Source organism: Hippoglossus stenolepis, chromosome 5 (assembly GCF_022539355.2).
Source record: "Hippoglossus stenolepis isolate QCI-W04-F060 chromosome 5, HSTE1.2, whole genome shotgun sequence".
Lineage (NCBI taxonomy): Eukaryota > Metazoa > Chordata > Actinopteri > Pleuronectiformes > Pleuronectidae > Hippoglossus > Hippoglossus stenolepis.
The window spans coordinates 8,929,267-8,948,480 of NC_061487.1; the positions used below are offsets into that span (position 1 = coordinate 8,929,267).

Consider the following 19,214-nt stretch of genomic DNA (forward strand, 5'->3'; position numbering starts at 1 on the left):
CTCCACTTGATGGCAACTTGTTCAGTTAGCTTTGAGTTGGCCTCTCAGGTCGTTTTCCACAGTCCTGTTGATTTCTTGATGAAGGCTCCGAGTGTCCTGTAGATGTTGTATATTCCATGTTCTATATAATGCTTTATATAATGCAGAATGATGCACAGATTCCTATTCAACAAAAATAGTCGAAGCTGCTGTGTTTTCACTTTGTTTCACCTGAGACTTATTTGCAGTCAAAAATATCCAGCCTCAGTCCTCCAAAGTGGAAAACAAGTAAATCTTGTGTTAGAATCATTTGCTCAGTGTTTGATTCTGAGGCGTAATAATCTCAAGGAATGAGACAATGAGCTCCACACAGTACATCTTGTTTTTGTGGCTGAGTGTCACCAGGAAATCTGCACTGTCTCAGCAGTAATGGGAGAATAATGAAACTGGCATGTTTCACTGGTGTTCTGCAGGAAATTAAAAGAGAAACCAAATCAAACAGTAAATGTGGTTTTGGATTTGAAAAAGAAAAAACTAGCTGTGATTATGACGGCCGATGATCTCAACCCTGTTCTCATTATGTTAGTTTACCTTAGTTTTACAATATATGTAGTAAATATGAGTTGATATTTTACTACACAGACATCACTGTACTCAGATCTGGTTCCACTGTCGAATTTATGTTTTCTTTGCCTTTTTTTTTATTCAATAGTGTGGTCTTTCAGTTTGAGAGCAGGACTCAAAACCACTGCGCTTGCACTCAAACAGCCCCTGTGGGACCATTTCACTCTTCAAAACTACAGCTGGCCTTCTGTTGGTTGCACAAAAAACTCCAAGCAAAGAGAAGAGCACAAGCAGGGGCTACTTGAGTGTTAGCGCAGGGTTTTGGGTGAAAGTGTTAAAAAAATCTCTTAACATGAATACATGAACTGACCACGCTTGTGAATAAAGATAGAGAATATCATTAGAAGCATGTTTAAAACCAATTTTTTAAATGTAGCTTTTTTATGTTTGAAATAAGTTAATTAAGTTTGAGGAGGAATTTTAATGATATTGCTTTATTTGTGCACTCTTGCTTTAATGTCCTATTGCACATAATTGCATCCAGTTCTTTTGATAGATTTGTCTCACACACACACACACACACACACTTTACTGCCACATGTTTCTGCTCAGGGTTTAACATTTTTATATATTATCAACAGAGTAAAACTTGTTTACCTACAAACAGCTTTGTGACTCTGAAACCCAGAAAATGTGGAGCACAGATGAAATTAGGCCTGAAGGTTATTTATTACAACCCACTTACTCAAAATACACTTGTCTAAATGCACATACAGCGAAATGCACCTGTTCTCGTCCTCAAGGTGTTCTCAGTGAATGTAATACTATTAAAGTGATAAAATACAATTCTAAATCTGACAGATCATAATTTTTCAAGAAACTCATGAAATATGTTTGAAGTACACAACCCTGAAATGATTTAGACATGTCAGTTATTGTCCGTTTGGCTGCACTGGTTAATACACACATAATATGTACATATATCTGCATTACCAGTTTCCATGTAAACTATATTCCATCATCTCTCAGTGAATAGTTTCAACATACATGTCAAAATAAAATTAACAACCTCACTAGAGAGGAAATCCACAGAGGCCTTCTGATGATTTTAAATTTTACATCGTTTCCATTCATTAGGATTTTCGGCTCAGTTTACATCCCCCCCCAGCAGAACCTTCATGATACTGATCGAACTGAGAGCTTCCACAGAAAGTACAGCTGAGCGACACTTCCCTTTATTGATGTTTAAACAAAATAAGAACTGGACCATTCGGCATCTAATCACGATCTAACACAAATTAACCAAACTTAACCTGCGGACTGAATTTTATGCCAACATGCACACCACGATGAGATGAGTGCTTGTGTAGAGAACTCCTTTCCACATAGTCGAAGAACTACAATGATGGGTGATCGACAACAGTTTAACAAATAATGTCAAAATGTACAAATCTGAGATTACAAAAAGTAATTCCCGTTGGCCCTATACCGACTTCACAAAGGTCATTTTGAAGCCGGGTTTCGGTTCCTCACTCCTGCTGTCAGAGCCGCGCTCAGCCAGGTCTGAGGTCTGTTCCTTACTGACGGGACTGCAGTCTGTGTCCTGGGCGTCTGTGGGTTCTTCTTCACTAGTGGACTTCACTGGCTCAGGTTCTTCTGTCTGATTGTCCACTGGTGGAGCAGGGAGCGAATCTGGCTCTGGCTCAGGCTGTGGATAACAACAAAAACATGAGATTTTGAAGATGAAGATAGATTTTTGTCTGTCCACAAATAATCTGTGAGACAACATGATCTCTTAAATCTATGGATCTAGAGTGATCAGTCAAATATTCACCGATCAGAAGTTATTAGGACTTTCTTTGTGTTTGTGTTTGTTTGATTCACTCTAGAGTTTATTAGACACATGTTTAAACCTGCTACACAACACGAGATGTAACATGAAGCATACAGACAGGACATCAGGGTTAAAGTGACCGGAACGATCCAACATCATTGATTAATAACTAAATACATGTGATTATCAGTTTGTGTGTGAAGAGGGACAGAGACGAACACACACACTCCTGCAGACAGACGTTCTTCCCTCAGATTACGACGTAACGCTGTGTTTAAACTTCATTATTACAGAATAAGCGACGCCTCGTTTATCCAGGAACATAAATATGAATTCAGCAGGTTTTTATAAAGATCAGTTCTGAGTGTGACGATTAGAAAACACCAGAGGAGCAGAGGCACTTGTTGACCTGCAGAGTAATTCTCATCAGTGCTGTGGTATAGTTCATATTTGTCTGACTGATTGTATTAGCTGATGAAAAAGCAGCTATGTTCAGTAATATACAAAATTGTGGATGCGATACATTGAGATGCATCGTTGTGCATTCAAATCGTTGACTGCTGAATCCTAATCGAATCGTGAGGCTAGTGAAAGTGCACACCTCTACTGTTAATCAGCATCCGTGAGAGGCTGAATAAAACATTTGCCTCCTGTGGTGAAGCAAATCTGCAGACCAACAAAGTCTTTTTGCATTCACGCGTGTGTGACTGTGCCCTGAATGTCATTCTTTGCCTAAAGCCCCTGCAGTCATCTCAAACTGAATTTCTGAACCATTCAGATGATGCTCGGACCATTTCAGATTGAATTCATGAACGCTCCCTAACTATCATGTTGGTAATTTAGCCTCTGGGCTTATTTAATACTGGGCGTAGACATTTACCTTTCTATTTATGACAGTTTTAAGTGTGCTCTTTGGCAGTCACACCCTATTCTGCACACAGAATTTCACTCAATTTGAGCAGGGCTGCTAACTCCCATGCCACATTTCATCGGTCATTGTCTCATGCAGTGAAAGTGAAAAACATCTTTTAAGTGATAATGTCATTGTGTGAGGCGGATACTGACGGCTCGAGACAGAGCTGCACAACTTCTCTTCTTTTACTCTGTCATCAAGCTTTAGATGAAAAACTTACTGTCCCTGGTTCTGACGTCGTTAGACTAACCTGTAAAATAATTGCAACCCGTAGCAGCCATCTGTCTACTATTCAACTGTGATCCATTATCATGTGTTTGCTTTATGTAGTTCACTCTTTTAAATACTGAATGTTGCATAGGTCACCACAATATACTTACATGGGAACTATTCAAATAACAAATCGTATTTGACAGAAGGGCTTTCACAGGACCATGAACCTCATGAATAATTTTCCTCACAAATGAATAGACATGCTGAAAGAATACAAAGAAGATGTGTGGATGGACAGTGTTTCACTTGGACACTGCGTTAAAGAGAGAAAGAAAAAAAAGGTTTGTGTGTAATGTTAAATTACATACACTATATGGACAAAAGTATTGGGACACACCTCTTAATGATTGAATTAAGGCGTTTCATTTAGTCCCATTGCCACATATGTATAAATCAAGCACCTAGCCATGCGGTCTGGCTTTACAAACATTTGTTAAAGAATGGGTCGTTCTAAAGAGCTCACTGAATTCAACGCTCTGCTGAGTCAATAACTGCAGAGTTTCATAACCTCCTCTGGCATTAACATAAAAACTGTGCACCAGGAGCTTCATGACATGGGTTTCCATGGCAGAGCAGCTGCATGCCCGCCTTATATCACCAAGCACAATGCCAAGCGTCGAGGGAGCGGTGTAAAGCATGCCTTTACAGAGATTGGACTCTGGAGAAGTGGTAACTTGTTCTGTGGAGTGACGAATCACGCTTTCTCTGTCTGGCAGTCTGATGGACGAGTCAGAGTTTGGCGAATGCCAGGAGAACCTTACCTTCCTGTCTGCATTGTGCCAACTGTAAAGTTTGGTTGAGGAGGGATAATACCATGGGGTTGTTTTTCAGGGGTTGGCCTAGGCCCCTCAATCCCAGTGAAGGGAAATCTTAATGCTTCAGCTTACCAAGACATTTTGGACAATTCTATGCTTCCAACTTTGTGCCCCAGTGCACAAAGCAAGGTCCATAAAGGCAAGGTTGGGCGAGTTTAGTGTGGAAGAGCCCTGACCTCTACCCCATCGAACACCTTTGGGCTGCCAAAGGGGGGACCAACTCCATATTAATGCCAATGAATTTAGAATGGGATGTCATATAAGCTCCTCCCAATACTTTTGTCAATATAGTGGATCTGGTTTATATTAATATCCAAAATCCATATAGATATGCTTTATCTACTCCTGGTTTTCTATTTGCCCTCTCATCCTGGTCTGGATGAATCCTCACCTCACTGAAACCCAGGCCGCAGTGTCTCCGGTTCCGGCCGGACAGTTTCCCATCCATGCCCTGCTGGTACTGCATCTCCAGCTGCTCGTTCATCTTCCTATCTTCCTGCCCTGCAGAGGAGACACCAGTCACAGCAGGCACACCCAGCCATTACAGGCCTATCCATGCATGGATAGATCTGTACGGCGGATGTGTAGTGGGAGAGCCGGGTTAATTGCACTGGGTTTAAGGATGAGGCAGCATGGGTAAGTGCATGCCACTTACCCATGGACAGTAGTTTGAGTTTGGACACATTTTTACTTGAAAACAACAAATAAAGCCTTTTACAAATGGAGCTTACCACTACGGAACTGGGAAGTAGACTTGTGGTCACCAATGATGAGGCGTCCTGTGTGTTCTTTCTGTAGAAGAGAAACATTCAATTTTCATCGGTCACAACTTCTCCAAAGGTTATAGCGACTATAACAAACTAAAGAAACATTTTATTCATTTAATCGATGATGTGAACTGAATTCAAAGTGATGTAAAACAAACCTTGCCCGCGCCCATCAACCGTAGGAACTTCTGTTTCCTCTCATTGCTTCCCAGATCCGCTGCTGACCACTGGGTAGATCCATCCTGCCAAGGAGAGACAAGAAGAGTCAACAATTCCACCAAAAACAGGGCGCTCAGGAATTTACAGTTAAATTATATGTAAATTACATATATACACTATTTTTACATTGCAGTGCAGGCTGTCTTCTAACCAACAGGGCTACTCATCCAGTTCCCCTCTGACGTCTCACACTGCATGGATGAACAAGTGACACCGTGACCGCTGGAGCAAGAGGAGGTTACTATCTTCTATTGGAGGTATGTTTGATCATATTTATCTTTATTTAAAGTGGAACTGTCAAATATCTGAAGGGTTAAGCTCATTAAAAGAGTCACTAAAGTCATGGAAGAAAAAGATCTTGAAGAAAATGAGACCATGAAGCGTCAAATTCAGACATTTGTAAAGAAGTAGAGAAGTAAACAAACACTGAAATTAGCTTTAGCTAGCTGTTCCTGCTAACCTGTGTGGTTGGTAAAGACACATGTAACCAGGGCAGTGACCTGTATCTTATTTAAAATATATTTTAGGAATTAGCACAAATAAGACGTGAAACATTTTGCACACATTATACATTTTACTGTTAAACCCGTGTTAATGCTTTTATTTACAACTGTGTGCATAATGTAAGTAATGTAGTAAATGGCAAATAATATGTAAGATCCAGTCATTATTCATTGCTATAAAAACACTCTAACGGTTCATCGTAAATCGACTTGACTCTATCTAATACAATGTGTGATATGTTCAGTGCATTAAAGTTTTTAACCAACTTGAATAATTAGTAAACTTTGTCCAGGACCAAAAAAGGAACGTGGTCAGGTTTCAAGGTAAAGCTCCGACGTTAGCAAACATGCTAACACGATGCTAGCCTCGTCTAAGAAACTCGCAGCTTTTTTCTGCGGATCATTCACAGTTCTCACAGTTTCACTCACTTCATCTGGAGAAGCGGGTCGTTTGGTTCCGTGTCTGCCCTCCGGGGAACTCATGGTGAACGAAAGCTTCAGTAAAATGTCAATAAAACACCATATCACCGAACTAGCACAAGCTAGCTGGGTTTGTCAACACCGCTCAGTGTCGTCTTCTTCTTCGCTGGTGCTGCAGACTCGCCTCTGTGCTGCCGCCCACTGTCTGTGATACAACAGTACACTCGGTTGTCAGTTTATTAGGTACACTTTGCATAAACGAATGCAGTCCAACACAACTGTTCTGTAATAATAAGTCATAATAATAACAGGTATGTTACCTCTTGCATTCCATCATTTTTATTTCCATGTATGTTTACAAATAAATATCCCTGTGCCATTCGAAAAGCACAATAAATGATAATATTTACTGTCCAAATTGTGTTGATATTATTATTTTAAATTGCTCAATTTTACTTAACGCTTGTATGTTTGAGCTTCAGTGTGCAGAGTTTGACACTGGGAGGGTGTTTTCACATCAGCTGACTTTAAATCGTGATGTTGAGACACCTCTTCGATCATAGTTCAGTGTAACTGGCTTATTGTATGTCAGTATGAAAACTGAGAACGGACTTTGCAGTGAAGTAGGAGGCATCTTGTGAACAATATTCTGGGAATTTGTTTGAAGTATGAGCTGATGTCATTTTACCAGAATTTCCTAATTTGAACAATTTCTAATAAAGACACAAATGACTTTTCTGACTCAAAACATATGTGGGAGGAATCTTTAATAGAACAGTACAGTAGCCTAATCCAATAGGCCTACTGCATTTGGCTCATAATACATGTCTTCGACAACACATGTCATTTATAGAAGGGTAGTTAATGAATTAATTATCTGTGATTTCAATGATCATCTAGAGAAATTTAGATTTTTAAGATTATTATTATTGTTATTATTATTATTATTATCAACATTATTATTATTATTATTATTATTAGTAGTAGTAGTAGTAGAAGTTGTAGTAGTTGCAGTAGTAATAGTGTTTATAACACCCTTGTGTTTAAAGGACGCAAGGTCTTACAAACAAATTATTATATACTATATATATGTATATACATATTTTTGACAAATTAATAATCAATAGCCAGCAGTGGAGGTTTATTCAGTATAGCCTCACGTGGACCAAATCAAATTACAGCTTAAATATTGGCGTTTTATTTTTCTATATTCCCATTCCTCACACGTACAGTGTAAAATGACCCTCCACTGATGACCTGCAGTCAAACCACCAAAAGGTGGCGTGAGAGTAGATGTAATAACGAGTGAGCCCAGAGGAGCTCACACCTCTGACAGGACAACCAAACTAAACCCTTCCACAGCACAGTCATGCACAAGAGTTTATGTTTGACGTCAAAAATCTTCTTCAATGGACTTAACGAGCTGTGTCCAACCAAACTGAGGCCACACGTTATGTTTTCCTGTGCTAATTTCGATCAAATAATATTTAATTTTTCTGTATCAGAACGATGATTAATCCCACTTAAATTGGCCATGATGGAAAAGAGAAGGCGGCTATTTGTTTTATTAACGGACTTTATCTTGAATTTAATTAGACTTTAAAAATGTTTAAATGATAAACAATCAATGTTGAGAAATTAATCGCATGTGCAAAATATCAGCACACGGGAAACTTTAACACATTAATCTGCTCATTTCTGTCCACAAATCAATTTTTCTTTTTCAATCCATCTAAGAATCTATCTTCATTAGAATACGCGTTTTCAGTTGGAGTGATTTCTGACATATAAGAAAATATTGGTAAGAAAATGTGTGTCCATAACAAAAAGTAATAAAAGCATTTATTTAGTTTTATGTAGACTAAACTGATGCAGGTGACTAGTGCGCGCATGCATACACGAACACGCACACACACACGCACACACACACACAGGCACACGCGCGCGCGCATACACAGAGAAAATAGGTGAAGAGAGTTTGCTAAACTGATGAACATGGGTGAATAGAAAGTGTTTTATATTTTAATGGATAAAGAATCACACAAAGCAAGTGACAGACAGATACAGAGAGTGTGTTTATATATTTGGAGCATAAAGCTACGGACGGAGGACATTTTTGGAAAGTGAGGACATTTTTCAACGGGCTGTTTGAGTGTTAAGACTCGATTTAGGGTTGGGGTTAGAATTGGGTTTAGGTTAGGGTTAGGGGCTAGCAAATGCAATTATGCCAAATGCAATTATGCCAATGAGTGTCCTTAATAAGATAGAAGTACAAGAATGTGTGTGTGTCTGTGTGTTTGTGTGTGTGTGAGGGTGTTTGTGTGTGTGACACAGAGAGAGAGAGAGAGAGAGAGAGAGAGAGAGGAGGGGTTATCCTGCCTCTGCCTCTTTACCCGACACTGCCCCACACTCTCACTTAACCTCCACACACTGCTGGACGGGAAGTAACTTCACTGACTTCAGAAACCCACGCGCACACACACGCATCCTCCAGATGACAGCTCCTGGGGCTCAGCGGCTCTTCTGACACCGACGTCGGTGTGTTTTGTTGCACCTTGTGATCCTCGGCGGAGCGCAGACAGAGGAGTTACCAAAGTCCCTGACACGCTCCAGCAGCGATGGTGACTTTACGCACGGGATTTGAAGGCTGTTTGAACTGACTCCTCTTGTTCGGTCTCTGCGCTGAAACTCCCCGTCACCGACGCATCGAGCCAGGTTTTGCAAGACAGACGCCGCGAGGATCGATTCCGTGTAGTTAAGGTAAGAGGAAAAACTCCTGTTGCATCGTAGGTGCGGAGTGCGCCGCTCTGCGCCCGGGACCGTCCGTCCGGCGCGTCCTCCGGGCAGCTCGCTGTGAGACTCGCGGCGCGCTCCGGTTATCTCAGCTCCTGCACAACAAACAGCGATGACAGCAGCAGATTCGGGCAGCTTTCGGCTGTGATTAGACTCGGGTCACTCCACATGGCCCAGAATAACACGCTCCAACTCTGTTTTTTTTTAAGAAAAGTTCTATAAAAGTTCAATCAAATAGTCAGTGGTGTTATTAATTAATATTATAGCTAAAACCTGAATCAGTGGCACGAAAACTCGTAAACTTAAGTTTGTAATAAAAGGGTGACAGTTAGTTAGTAATAACCGTATTATTATGTGCGTATTAATTGTATGACAAAAGTAAAGTAAAGTTATTTTCTCTTATAATAACCAATGTTGCATGTGAAAGGCACACAGAAACCATGTGGTTGACAGATTTGCATTAGACGGAAATACATTTTTATAAAAGAAACTTTTTTTAAATGTTCACTACTTTGAACTGAGTGTCATTTTAGAGCTTATGCTAGAAACATCATACGGAATAACATTCAAACATTTAATCTCTGTTATGGAAAAGCACAGAAATATGAACATAAATCTGATTTGTCTTCATTAATTCATTTTCACCTCCTTCACCCAGTTGACGTTTTTCAAACCATGAACCCTAAATTAAATGTTTCCAGGATGAATGTCAGCCATGTAAAGATGCCGTTAAGGTCTTTATTATGAAAAGGAAAGCAGAAGGTAATCCTGCGTTTAACGGGGTTCATCCTCCCACTGCACATCCCTGTCACGCGTTAATAACAGAAGTGGTTCAGCGGCTTGTGTGGCCCCACGAAACGGTTCAATCATCCCAGAAAACATATGGGGGACACGAGGAAAGAGTCTCTGAAGTAAATAAGCTGTCCGTAAAATCATTAAAAACTTTTTAAGGCAGTTACATTTACGCGCGCGTGTGTGTGTGAGTGTGTGTGTGTGTGGTGATGATGTTCGGTAGTTTTCTCTTCGGCCACACAGCGGTAGCCTTCTGCCCAGAATCAAGGACCTCTGTGGTCCCCGTGCGCGTCCTCAGCTCCTGCATAGACTCACATTTCCCAGCGCGTGCCCACCCCCCCACCCCCCCCTCTCCCCTTCACATGTATACTGGAATACAATCGAGAGAAAATAGAAATCGAGAGGGTACAACAGCGGGAGGAAGAGGGGGGCGTCTTCAGTGCCCGAGTTAACTTTCCCACCCCTGGAGTTCACGGGGACTGACCCTGCAAGAATGCGTGAGTCATGCGTTAAAATAGACCCGGAGTCCTGACGCGCGGATCCGCGGGGGAGACAATACCGGGGGCAAACAGTGTCCGAGTCCCAGCCCGGAGTAAAGAGATCCTTCTGTAAGTTTCTGTTCTTTAGCTTCACCACGGCCTCTCTTCGTGACACATCGTTCAGAACAGTTTGCACCGTGCGTCCTCACTTTCTGCTCGATGCCCGCTGTCAGCTCCACTCGTCAGCTGCGCGCAGCCCGAGAGACACAGTGACAGACGGAGCTGCTGCAGTGAATTTTCCGGGTGTGCAGTGAACTTGAGCCATGCGTGCACGGGCCACAGTTTCTTCCCCCCGGGCCCGAGGAGCCTGCTGCAGCCCGGACAATCAGTTTGCTCCCCCCCGGGTTCACGGTGAGGATGTGACCGGGGGTACGGGAGGACAAGGCGCACGCCAACGGCCTGTTTGAGACTGATAGAGTCACTTCAGGGTGTTCCCCCTATTCAGAGGCACACTACACCTCCGAGATAAGCCGCTGCTCGCCTGCAGATAAGGAGCTTTTAAACAGAGCGAGGAGAGATGACCCTCACATGGTAGAGATGAGTTTGAAAGAGGGAACGCAAAGTCCGGATAATTGTCTCAGTGATTTCTGAGACATTGGCCTGTATCTTAATCCCTCGCTGTGTTTCTCAGAGAGGAGGCATCGGTCTAATTGTTTTAACGCATCCACATTTTTTTGGTTTGCACATCAAATCTCTCCCCTGTTCACAGTTGTAATTGCCGCAGCTTGACAGATCCTCCCGTTGCCAGTTGGGACCTGCCGTGCAGCGGCCTTTACGCAGTAAATCACAATTTCCAACAAGTTGTTTAATTGTTTGGACCGTGGCAGAACAATTTATAGACCACCCCCCACTCTCTTCTCTTCTCCTGCAAGTGAGAGTGTCTGTCTGAAAAACAATCCGAGCAGGAGGCAGGGGGCGGGGGTCGCTGAAGTTGATCTCCTATGGCATTTTGTTTTGAGCAGGTGCTGCGGGTTGAAGTTCCCTCATAAGGTAAAGGGGCATTAGCGTGTCCAAATGGCAGACTTATATATAGGCTGCCAATTCAGCACATTGTCCCGGGACTGCATGTGTCCGCGCTCTCTGCGCTGTGGAGACCTGCAGCTCTTTTCCTTTCTTCTTCTTCTTCTTCTCTTTTTCTTTGCGTTTCTCCTGTGAGGATCTGCCGCTGACGACAGGCGGCCGAGCCCGCAGCGCACACAGCACAGCGGCCGGTCAGTGTGTGGTCCCACACAGGGTCCGCCACGGAGCCATGCGTAAAATGCGCGTCATGGAACACATTTGAATATTTGACATTTAAGAATTAAAAAAAAGGGGATAAAATGACATAAAAGATGCAGATTTTTGTCGTTTAAATTAAATTACGGATTGAATTCCACAGTATAAAAAACTAATTACAGTCAAAGTTAGAGGGATGTTATAAAATAACGATTTAATAGAATTCTTATAATAGATATATTACATTTGCTGATTACATTTCTATCTCACAAACTTTAGTTGATGGTGGATAAAGAACAGAAGCCGTTCTGCTTCTGTTCTTTTTCCACCATCAACTAAAGTTTGTCTGTCATTTATAATTATCACTACAACACATTCATTATAAACTAAATTCTGTAAACGTCAATATGAATTTATTTAATTCCCCTCCACCATCAAGCCTCGAAAAAATGTGCAGTCTGGTGTTAATGTAATGCAAGGCCAACCTGGAGGATCTGATTCCCATTCTTAGGAATCTAGCCATCGCTCACATGTTATTCTAATGTGCCACATAAACTCCTTGGACCCCGAGAGGCCTTCTCCTCACGGTGTGACGCAGAGGGACTATTTAGTGGCAGAAAGAGGGAGCAAATTGAAAAGATTAGCAGATTTGACAGCTGAGAGAAGAAGAAGAGAGTGAAATGAAGAGGGTGTGCGTGGAGAGGGGATCTGAATTTTGAGATGAAGAGTGTGAGTTTGCCCTTTATCACACACCCGTCACATCTTGATGTGGAAGAAGGGAATGATTTCATTTCAGTTTTTTAGGATGCTTCATGATTTGTAACCCCCCCCTTATAGATACTGTTATTTTATTTTCACTGACCGTGTTGTTGTAGATTTAAGCGAGTCCACATGTTTATTTTTGATTTTTTCATTCACCTTCATCAGAAAATGGTCGCTCCTCCATTTAAGCCTGTGGCCGATCTGGAGACTCCTAATTATTTGTGTTTGGGCTCTATGAAAAAGACACCAGTCCCCAAATTGGACATGTGTTGTACAAACACAAATTAAACATTTAGCCCTAAGTATTTCTCCCTGGGTCCTAAGTGCATATTAGTCAGCCTATACTTATCGTGGGCCCAACGGCACACCCAAATTGTAGTGTTGCTGCTGAAAAAGAAAGGTTGAGGCCCCGGCAGAATGAGCACTTGAAGCACGCTGGCAAATGCCCACAAGTTTCTCAACCACAATGCAAGCTTAGGTGTGTGTATGGACAGTGTGTTTGTGTGGGCTTGTATTTATGGACTTTTGGGTTGTCATTGTAAATAAAACCAGTCAGATTGTCCTCTGTGTGTGCTCATGTGCATTTGACATTATATACAGAGCACTTTTACATGTGTTGTACGAGAGTTGAGTGTGTTTGTGTGTGTGTGTGTGCAGTCTGTGTGTGTGTTCTTGTTTGTGTGCATGGCCTTACCTGTTTGCATGTATTCATGCATGTCCTTCTAGTTAGGTGATAAATGCATGTTTCTTTCTTTCTCTCTTTCTCTCTCCCTCTATTCTGTGTGTGTGTGTGTGTGTGTGTGTGTGTGTGTGTGTGTGTGTGTGTGTGTGTGTGTGTGTGTGTGTGTGTGTGTGTGTGTGTGTGTGTGTGCGAGCGTGCGTGCACACCCCGCTGTGTGGGCGTACCGCTCTGTGGATCTCTCCTCTGTTCTCCACCACCACATAACCTTGGAAACAGCTTCCTCCTTTTTCCCGGGAGTGGAGAATAACAAGACACCGCGTTGATTCTCCCTCCGTCCTCTCTTTCAATGGCCGGGGTAACCTACCGATTCTCCACCACCTGCTCCCCACCGTCCAATCACAAAGGCCAGACTGAGAGCTTACCTGGCACACCGGCTCGGCTTCAACACAAAAGTTCACACCGACTCCTCCATCCTCTTCATTCTGCATCTTTACAAACATAATGTAGGCAGGGCAGCTCAAGTTTATATACAGCTGATCTTCCTTGGCCTTTTTCTCTCTCTGACTTTCTTTGTGTGTGTCTGTCTTGTCATGTGTGTAACACTGACAATAACTATCGCGCCCCTGTATAATTTACAAAGGCATCGTTTGCACAAAACCTTTGACAACAAATGACTGCTAAACTGTTAAAGCAAACCTGGCGTCCTATGGTCAAAAACAAGGTCTGGCTTGAATCCATGTTAGACTTATGCGACTGAATATTGTCTGTAGTGTCATTTGTGTCTGTTTCCCTGTGTGGTTTGTGATTTATGAACAATTTGGCACATTAGTCTCTCTGCTCGCTCTCACTTTTTTCCTCTCAAATGGAAAAAACTCACGATCCCACTCTCCGTCGACACATCCCAGAGTGCTGCCGTTTGTCTGGTCTGCTCAGAGTCGTTTGTTCATTGCCCGTGATAAAAAACTGATGAACATCAAAAAAGCTCAGGCTTTACTTTTCTCTCGTTGTCCTACTTGCTGCACCCCTACAGTATTTGAAGCTCTCGGCAAACATTTGCACATTGATGTGACTGTGCAGAGGAAATGCACTAAAATAAAATAGAGCATCCCAGTGAGGTAGGCTGCAGACAGGGATGGAATGAAATGACCTAAACAAAACCACAATAAAATCTTCCGAAGATTTGTGAAACTGGATCCAGCAAAGAATAGCAAGTGGAGAAATGGTTTAACAATGAACCACTTAAGTTATACATCCCCCACCTGATGTCATATTCAGTTTAATTAATACCTGTAGTATATGATGAACAATTTGATTAAGTCTTTTAGAAAATAAAGTAATTGATTTTTAGTAAAATTAAAATAGAAAGTAGATTGATTTACTGCTGCTTGACAAAAAAAATATTCTTACAAGATCTATTGTTGGCCTTGAAGAAATTGTTTTTTTCCTCCAGAGAAACATGGTTCTGAAAACAAAGAAAAAAACTCTTAAATGTAGATCAGTCGCACAGGTTATTATTTCATGGAAATCTCCTCGTAACTTTAAGCAGATCAAATCATTGTTCAAAGACATAACCCAGACGAGTGTTTTTCTCCGTTGCACTTGATGGACATCTGAGCTTCGCCAGACGCAGCCTCCAAAAGTTGATTCTCTGCTAATCTGTGGACATAAATTAGAGGATTAAAGTGCCGTGGTCTTCCTCTCCGCCTCATCCAGTCAGGTCACGGCGTTTGGTATTTCTAGCAGGACTATAGGGGGACCAGGTTACTGACTCTGGTGCTCCGGTGGCTCTTGATTTCTCAGTCAGTCCTGTGGCCTTGGACTTCAGCAGCCGCAGCAGCAGATGCTTCGGCAATTACACAGCTCCAGATGCTTTTACAGAAGAGGGGAATCACATGCGAGCACGTCTGCATGTCCAGGAGCTCATGTTCTCCGTCAGTGTGAAACAAACCGAAGGCATGGTTGCGTTGAAAGATGAGCGACATCTAGGACACCTCAGACATCTTCATTTTAATGTCAAATAAGGCTGGAAAAATATTCTCTCTTCTTTCACTAAAACAAAAATGCCATCAGTGACTTTCATATCAAATAACAAAAACGTAGTTTCTTTTTCTTCTGCTTATTCCACCTTTAAAGAGACATACAACAAAAACAAAAATCGCTCTCTGAGCCATTGTCTTTGCTTGAAGTATTTGTCTCCCTGTTTTTCAGGGTTGAGTGTCATTCATTATACCCACAGTTCAGAGTATTTCAGCAGCCCTGATTCAAAGAGCTGTTTTGTTTTTGCGGAGCACTGTTTTTTTTGGAGCATTTGATATATTTGGTTGAGTTTAGAATGGGCAAGCCGGGATGTTTTGTTTTTTTAAACCGAAGTGTGAAATTCAGCAGCTCCTGAGGTTATCTTCTGTTGATTTCTGGGGATTGAGAATACGAGGATACACTCCGTGGCTCTTGCACGCCCAGAATGGTGCTGCATTTAGAAAACAAGACTCCACGCAGAAGTTTTACCATCTCAAGTTCATGAGGAAATATGTATTTGAGAAATATAAATATTTTAAGTAACTGCCCTAAGATGAAGCCTAACTTCAACATCGACTGGCAATGTACTTAGTATAATGCAATGAGTCAATATGGGAACACAAGTGTCCTTAGCAAACATCTCTTAGTTTGTTTTATCCTGAACCAGATGGGTGGGGTTTGCTGCATAAGACGATATGAGTGCCTGAAAGTTTTTACAATCCGCTGAAAGTGTTTGAAGATGGATTTACTCATCTTTTGTGCCAGTTGCCGTCAACCTGACATTCTGCATTGTCACAACGTAAACCCCACCCCTCTGGCACTCCCTGCAGACTAAAACGAACAAAAAAAACACTATTTGCACTGACTTGTGATGGATGTCTGCTTCTGATGTTGCACGAATTGCCTTCAGAGTGTGGTCACCATTTTGCACTTATGACAAAGATCTTTAGTGTTTGTTGTTTCCGTTTTTCATTTTCATACAACACTTCCTCCCACCATGATTATTTGTTCATCAGAGGATAGAAAAGAAAAAGAACATTTGCTGAAATGTTTGTGGCTAAGAAAGGGTCTCCTGTGCGGTTCTCATGAGCCTCTCGGAGGCCGTTTCGTGGCTGCTGCTGAGAGTAGTAAGCGCTGCTCTGAATGACAAATCAGAACCACACGCCAATGTGTTTTTGTGCTTTGCCTTGGACAGTGTGCACACACTGTGCAAGGACACACAAGCTTTCGAAGACGAACACAAACACATTTCATAACAGATAAGAATAAACTGAGAGCACAGTCATACCTACAGTATCTCACTTTGTGTGGTTGTGGTTCTTCATCCTAACCACAGAAAGGAAATTGACGTTTGTTCTTTCATGTGACATGTATAATTTCACATTGTTCAGTCATAAACAGTTTGATATTGGTGCACATTCATTTCACTCAAGGTTAGATAGTACCTGGAAGATATAAAGGCCTGAATAAGAAAATAATAACCTTAACAATACCAGTTGTCTGGGAGACAAGTATCTTATTTCATTCAAATGTAAATATATATATATGCAGTTGACATGAAATTGAGGGACTTGTAATAGAGTGATGTGTTACAAAAAAAAATTGCCTGAGTTGTAGCTGCAGTGGCTCTAGTTTGACTCTAGTTTGGTTTAAGCTCCAGAATAGCTGGAAGCTACATTTCCCTTAATGCAAATCAATGGTGTCTTGTCATTAGATCCTGGTTAACGCCTAAGTCCTCATGCACCCAGGTTGTAACACAAGCTTTTTATTAAAAAGCCTGATAACCCAGATGACATCACCGTGACACCATCAGGCTTATTTTCTTAGACTTGTCACAGCTCCTCCTCCCCATCATCATTAAACATCAGGCGTATTCATGCCAGGTAAGATCATAACTCTTTATCGGAAATGAAAAACAAAGCTTTCACTCATAACAAAGTGCACTGAAGATTTCTCGGAGGAAAACTCCGAGGACTTCCTTTCCAGAAATCTGTACAGAAATGTGCATGGGATTGTTTTTCTGTGGCTAAACAAAGTGAAATAGATTAATGAAAAAGATCAAACAAATGCAAACAAGCCTGGTGGTATCGTACTCAGAGCTCATATTTACATAGCATCATTGGATCGCTCTCCGCTCCTCCCATTCTTAAGGCGGGCGAGCTAACTTTCACTTCACCACTCGTAGTGGTTTGGAGTAACGGGGAGTGGCAGCGCGGCTCGGGGTGCGAGGCCTCTGAAATGACCCTGTGGTGAAGTAGTGAGTGCCAGGATAACATGGTCCCACCCACCAAGCCAAAGCCCAAATCCAATTGGTCGCTAGCCAGCTTGTCTACGTAGGGCGTTGCCATGGTTTCCTGGCCCCAAAGAAGTCTTTAATTGAGCCGTTGTCATCATGAGATGGTGGTGAGCGCATGGGTCCGCAGTGGAGAGATAAAGGCAACAGTGGAAATAAAAGGAGAAAGAGAGAAAATGAGGGAGGCTGAATATCGACGATGTGGCTCAGAATAGACGCGCGCCGCTTGACGGACAGCTCTGAGAGCAGCCAGTCTTCGTGAGACTTACACATCAGGTTCATTCCCTGTGTCATGAAGTTCCCAGGGCTGTAACGCCTGGGCCAGTATTCATAAATGACATGCTCCTTACATGCTCCTGGCTCATGTCTATTTGTACATGGTATTCTGTGTCCTGTACACGCTACTGGATTAGCAGGAGCGTGGAGCGTGGTGTTCAGTGATGATGGGCGTGCAGAGGAGTGGCACTGGTCTTGGGTATCACGCTGACTGGGATCAGACCTCAGGTTTCCGCCACGTAATCCAACACACTTCAGATGGTGGACGGACGGCAGCATCGCGGCCTGCTGGCATTTGTGCCCCAAGGTTTCACACTATACACATTATACTTAATGATAGTAGCACTGTGTGTGTGTGTGTGCGTGTGCGTGCCCGTGCGCGAGCCATGTGAAACCTCTCCATCCTGCCCAGCTGCTGTACTTTTTTCTGTGCATCTGATGTTTACCAAAGTTTTTGGGATCAAACTTATTGATTTTACTGTTGAGTCTGAGATGACACTATATCAGACATAACCAATCAGGTCAATCATATCTCCACATTGTTAGAGGTAGCTCATTTGTCTTGGCTCGCAGCCGACGTGTAACCAAATAAAATGGCCCTTTGCCACGCTCAAGATTATGGTTCCCAACTGGAGCAACTGCCATAGCAGGAGGGAAAATCGCTGCCTCAGCAAACTGTTTAGTCTCATTCTCAAGGAGCTTACACTGTGTCTCCCTGTTTAATGTGGGAAACATACTGTACGTAGGCTGGCCTGTGATGTCAATTGTTATTGCTGGAGGCCTGCTATAGGAAAAGTCTCATTTGCCTTCTCTAAAGCACTGTTGTGAAAAGGAGCTTATGTCATAAAGACGCTATTGTGGCTGCTGCGGGGCATGCTGTGTGTGTGTACGTGCGTGTGGGTCTCAAAGTGTCACTATACTTTGACCCATACATTATGGATTTCACGTGTGTTTTCCTCACATTTGTGCAAGTTTCAATGGACAATGGCTCCTGTGCCTGTTTTTTTCCTGGCGCACACAAAGAGAGTTAAGTGTTGGCCTTATATGCAGGAGATTTATGAATTAAAGCTCCTTTTATAGCCGCCTCAAACGATGACATATTTGTTGTGCCTGCCTCGGCTTGATTTCATGTGTTTCGTCGTTTGTGCGGCAACGTGTCTTTTGCTGGTGGAGGTAATGACGGGGAGGATTGAGGGAGTCACGGTGTGGTCAGTCTGAAGAGAACAAAACCCAAACACGTACATTAGAAAAGAATTACGTCTTAAAGAGACTTGTTTGACATATATCACGTATATAATATCTGAACTTGCCCAATTAATAATTCTAAAATGTACAAGTGAACTTTTCTAATCTGCCAAAGTGCCCAGTTTTTCTGAGCTTTTTCTGCAGCCCACAAAGTTTTACTTCCAGCTGCAAATGTGTAAATCTGTTAATCCATTGAATTTTCATGGAAACCTACTCCAAACTGAGATGGAATCAAATAAGAAAAAAAAACAGAAAAAGCCAAGCCCTGATAAAAATGCAGCTTCTATTGGATCAATAACCTTCAGATAAGAAGT

The 19,214-nt window shown here is 42.2% G+C and overlaps 2 protein-coding genes across 13 annotated transcripts in view; one reads left to right on the top strand and one right to left on the bottom strand.

Annotated features, from left to right (window-relative positions):
- Positions 1 to 1,253: 1,253 nt before the first annotated feature.
- c5h11orf58 (chromosome 5 C11orf58 homolog) lies at positions 1,254 to 6,482 on the bottom strand. Its single transcript, XM_035157572.2, has 5 exons — positions 6,297 to 6,482; positions 5,304 to 5,387; positions 5,110 to 5,170; positions 4,770 to 4,879; positions 1,254 to 2,251 (listed from the first exon to the last, which is right to left on the bottom strand). The coding sequence occupies exons 1-5, from the start codon at positions 6,348 to 6,350 to the stop codon at positions 2,027 to 2,029; spliced, it is 534 nt and encodes a 177-aa protein (XP_035013463.1). The 5' UTR covers positions 6,351 to 6,482; the 3' UTR covers positions 1,254 to 2,026.
- A 2,212-nt stretch (positions 6,483 to 8,694) lies between these two features.
- Positions 8,695 to 19,214, top strand: part of LOC118109277 (transcription factor SOX-6) — a 105,735-nt gene continuing 95,215 nt past the window's right edge. For 9 of the 12 annotated variants that reach the window (XM_035156271.2, XM_035156272.2, XM_035156265.2 and 6 more), the window contains exon 1: positions 8,695 to 9,047. The gene's annotated coding sequence lies outside the window, so the exon portion shown is untranslated. Of the gene's footprint in view, positions 9,048 to 10,256; positions 10,481 to 19,214 lie in introns of those variants that run through there. The other 3 variants (XM_035156266.2, XM_047339757.1, XM_035156270.2) reach the window with 3 other exon arrangements.

Coding starts and splice junctions, on each gene's coding strand:
- c5h11orf58 (XM_035157572.2), bottom strand. CDS start 6,350: ATGAGTTCCCCGGAGGGCAGACACGGAACCAAACGACCCGCTTCTCCA. Junction 5,388..6,296: donor GACCCGCTTCTCCAGATGAA/GTGAGTGAAACT, acceptor TCTCCTTGGCAG/GATGGATCTACCCAGTGGTC. Junction 4,880..5,109: donor TACTTCCCAGTTCCGTAGTG/GTAAGCTCCATT, acceptor TCTCCTCTGCAG/GGCAGGAAGATAGGAAGATG.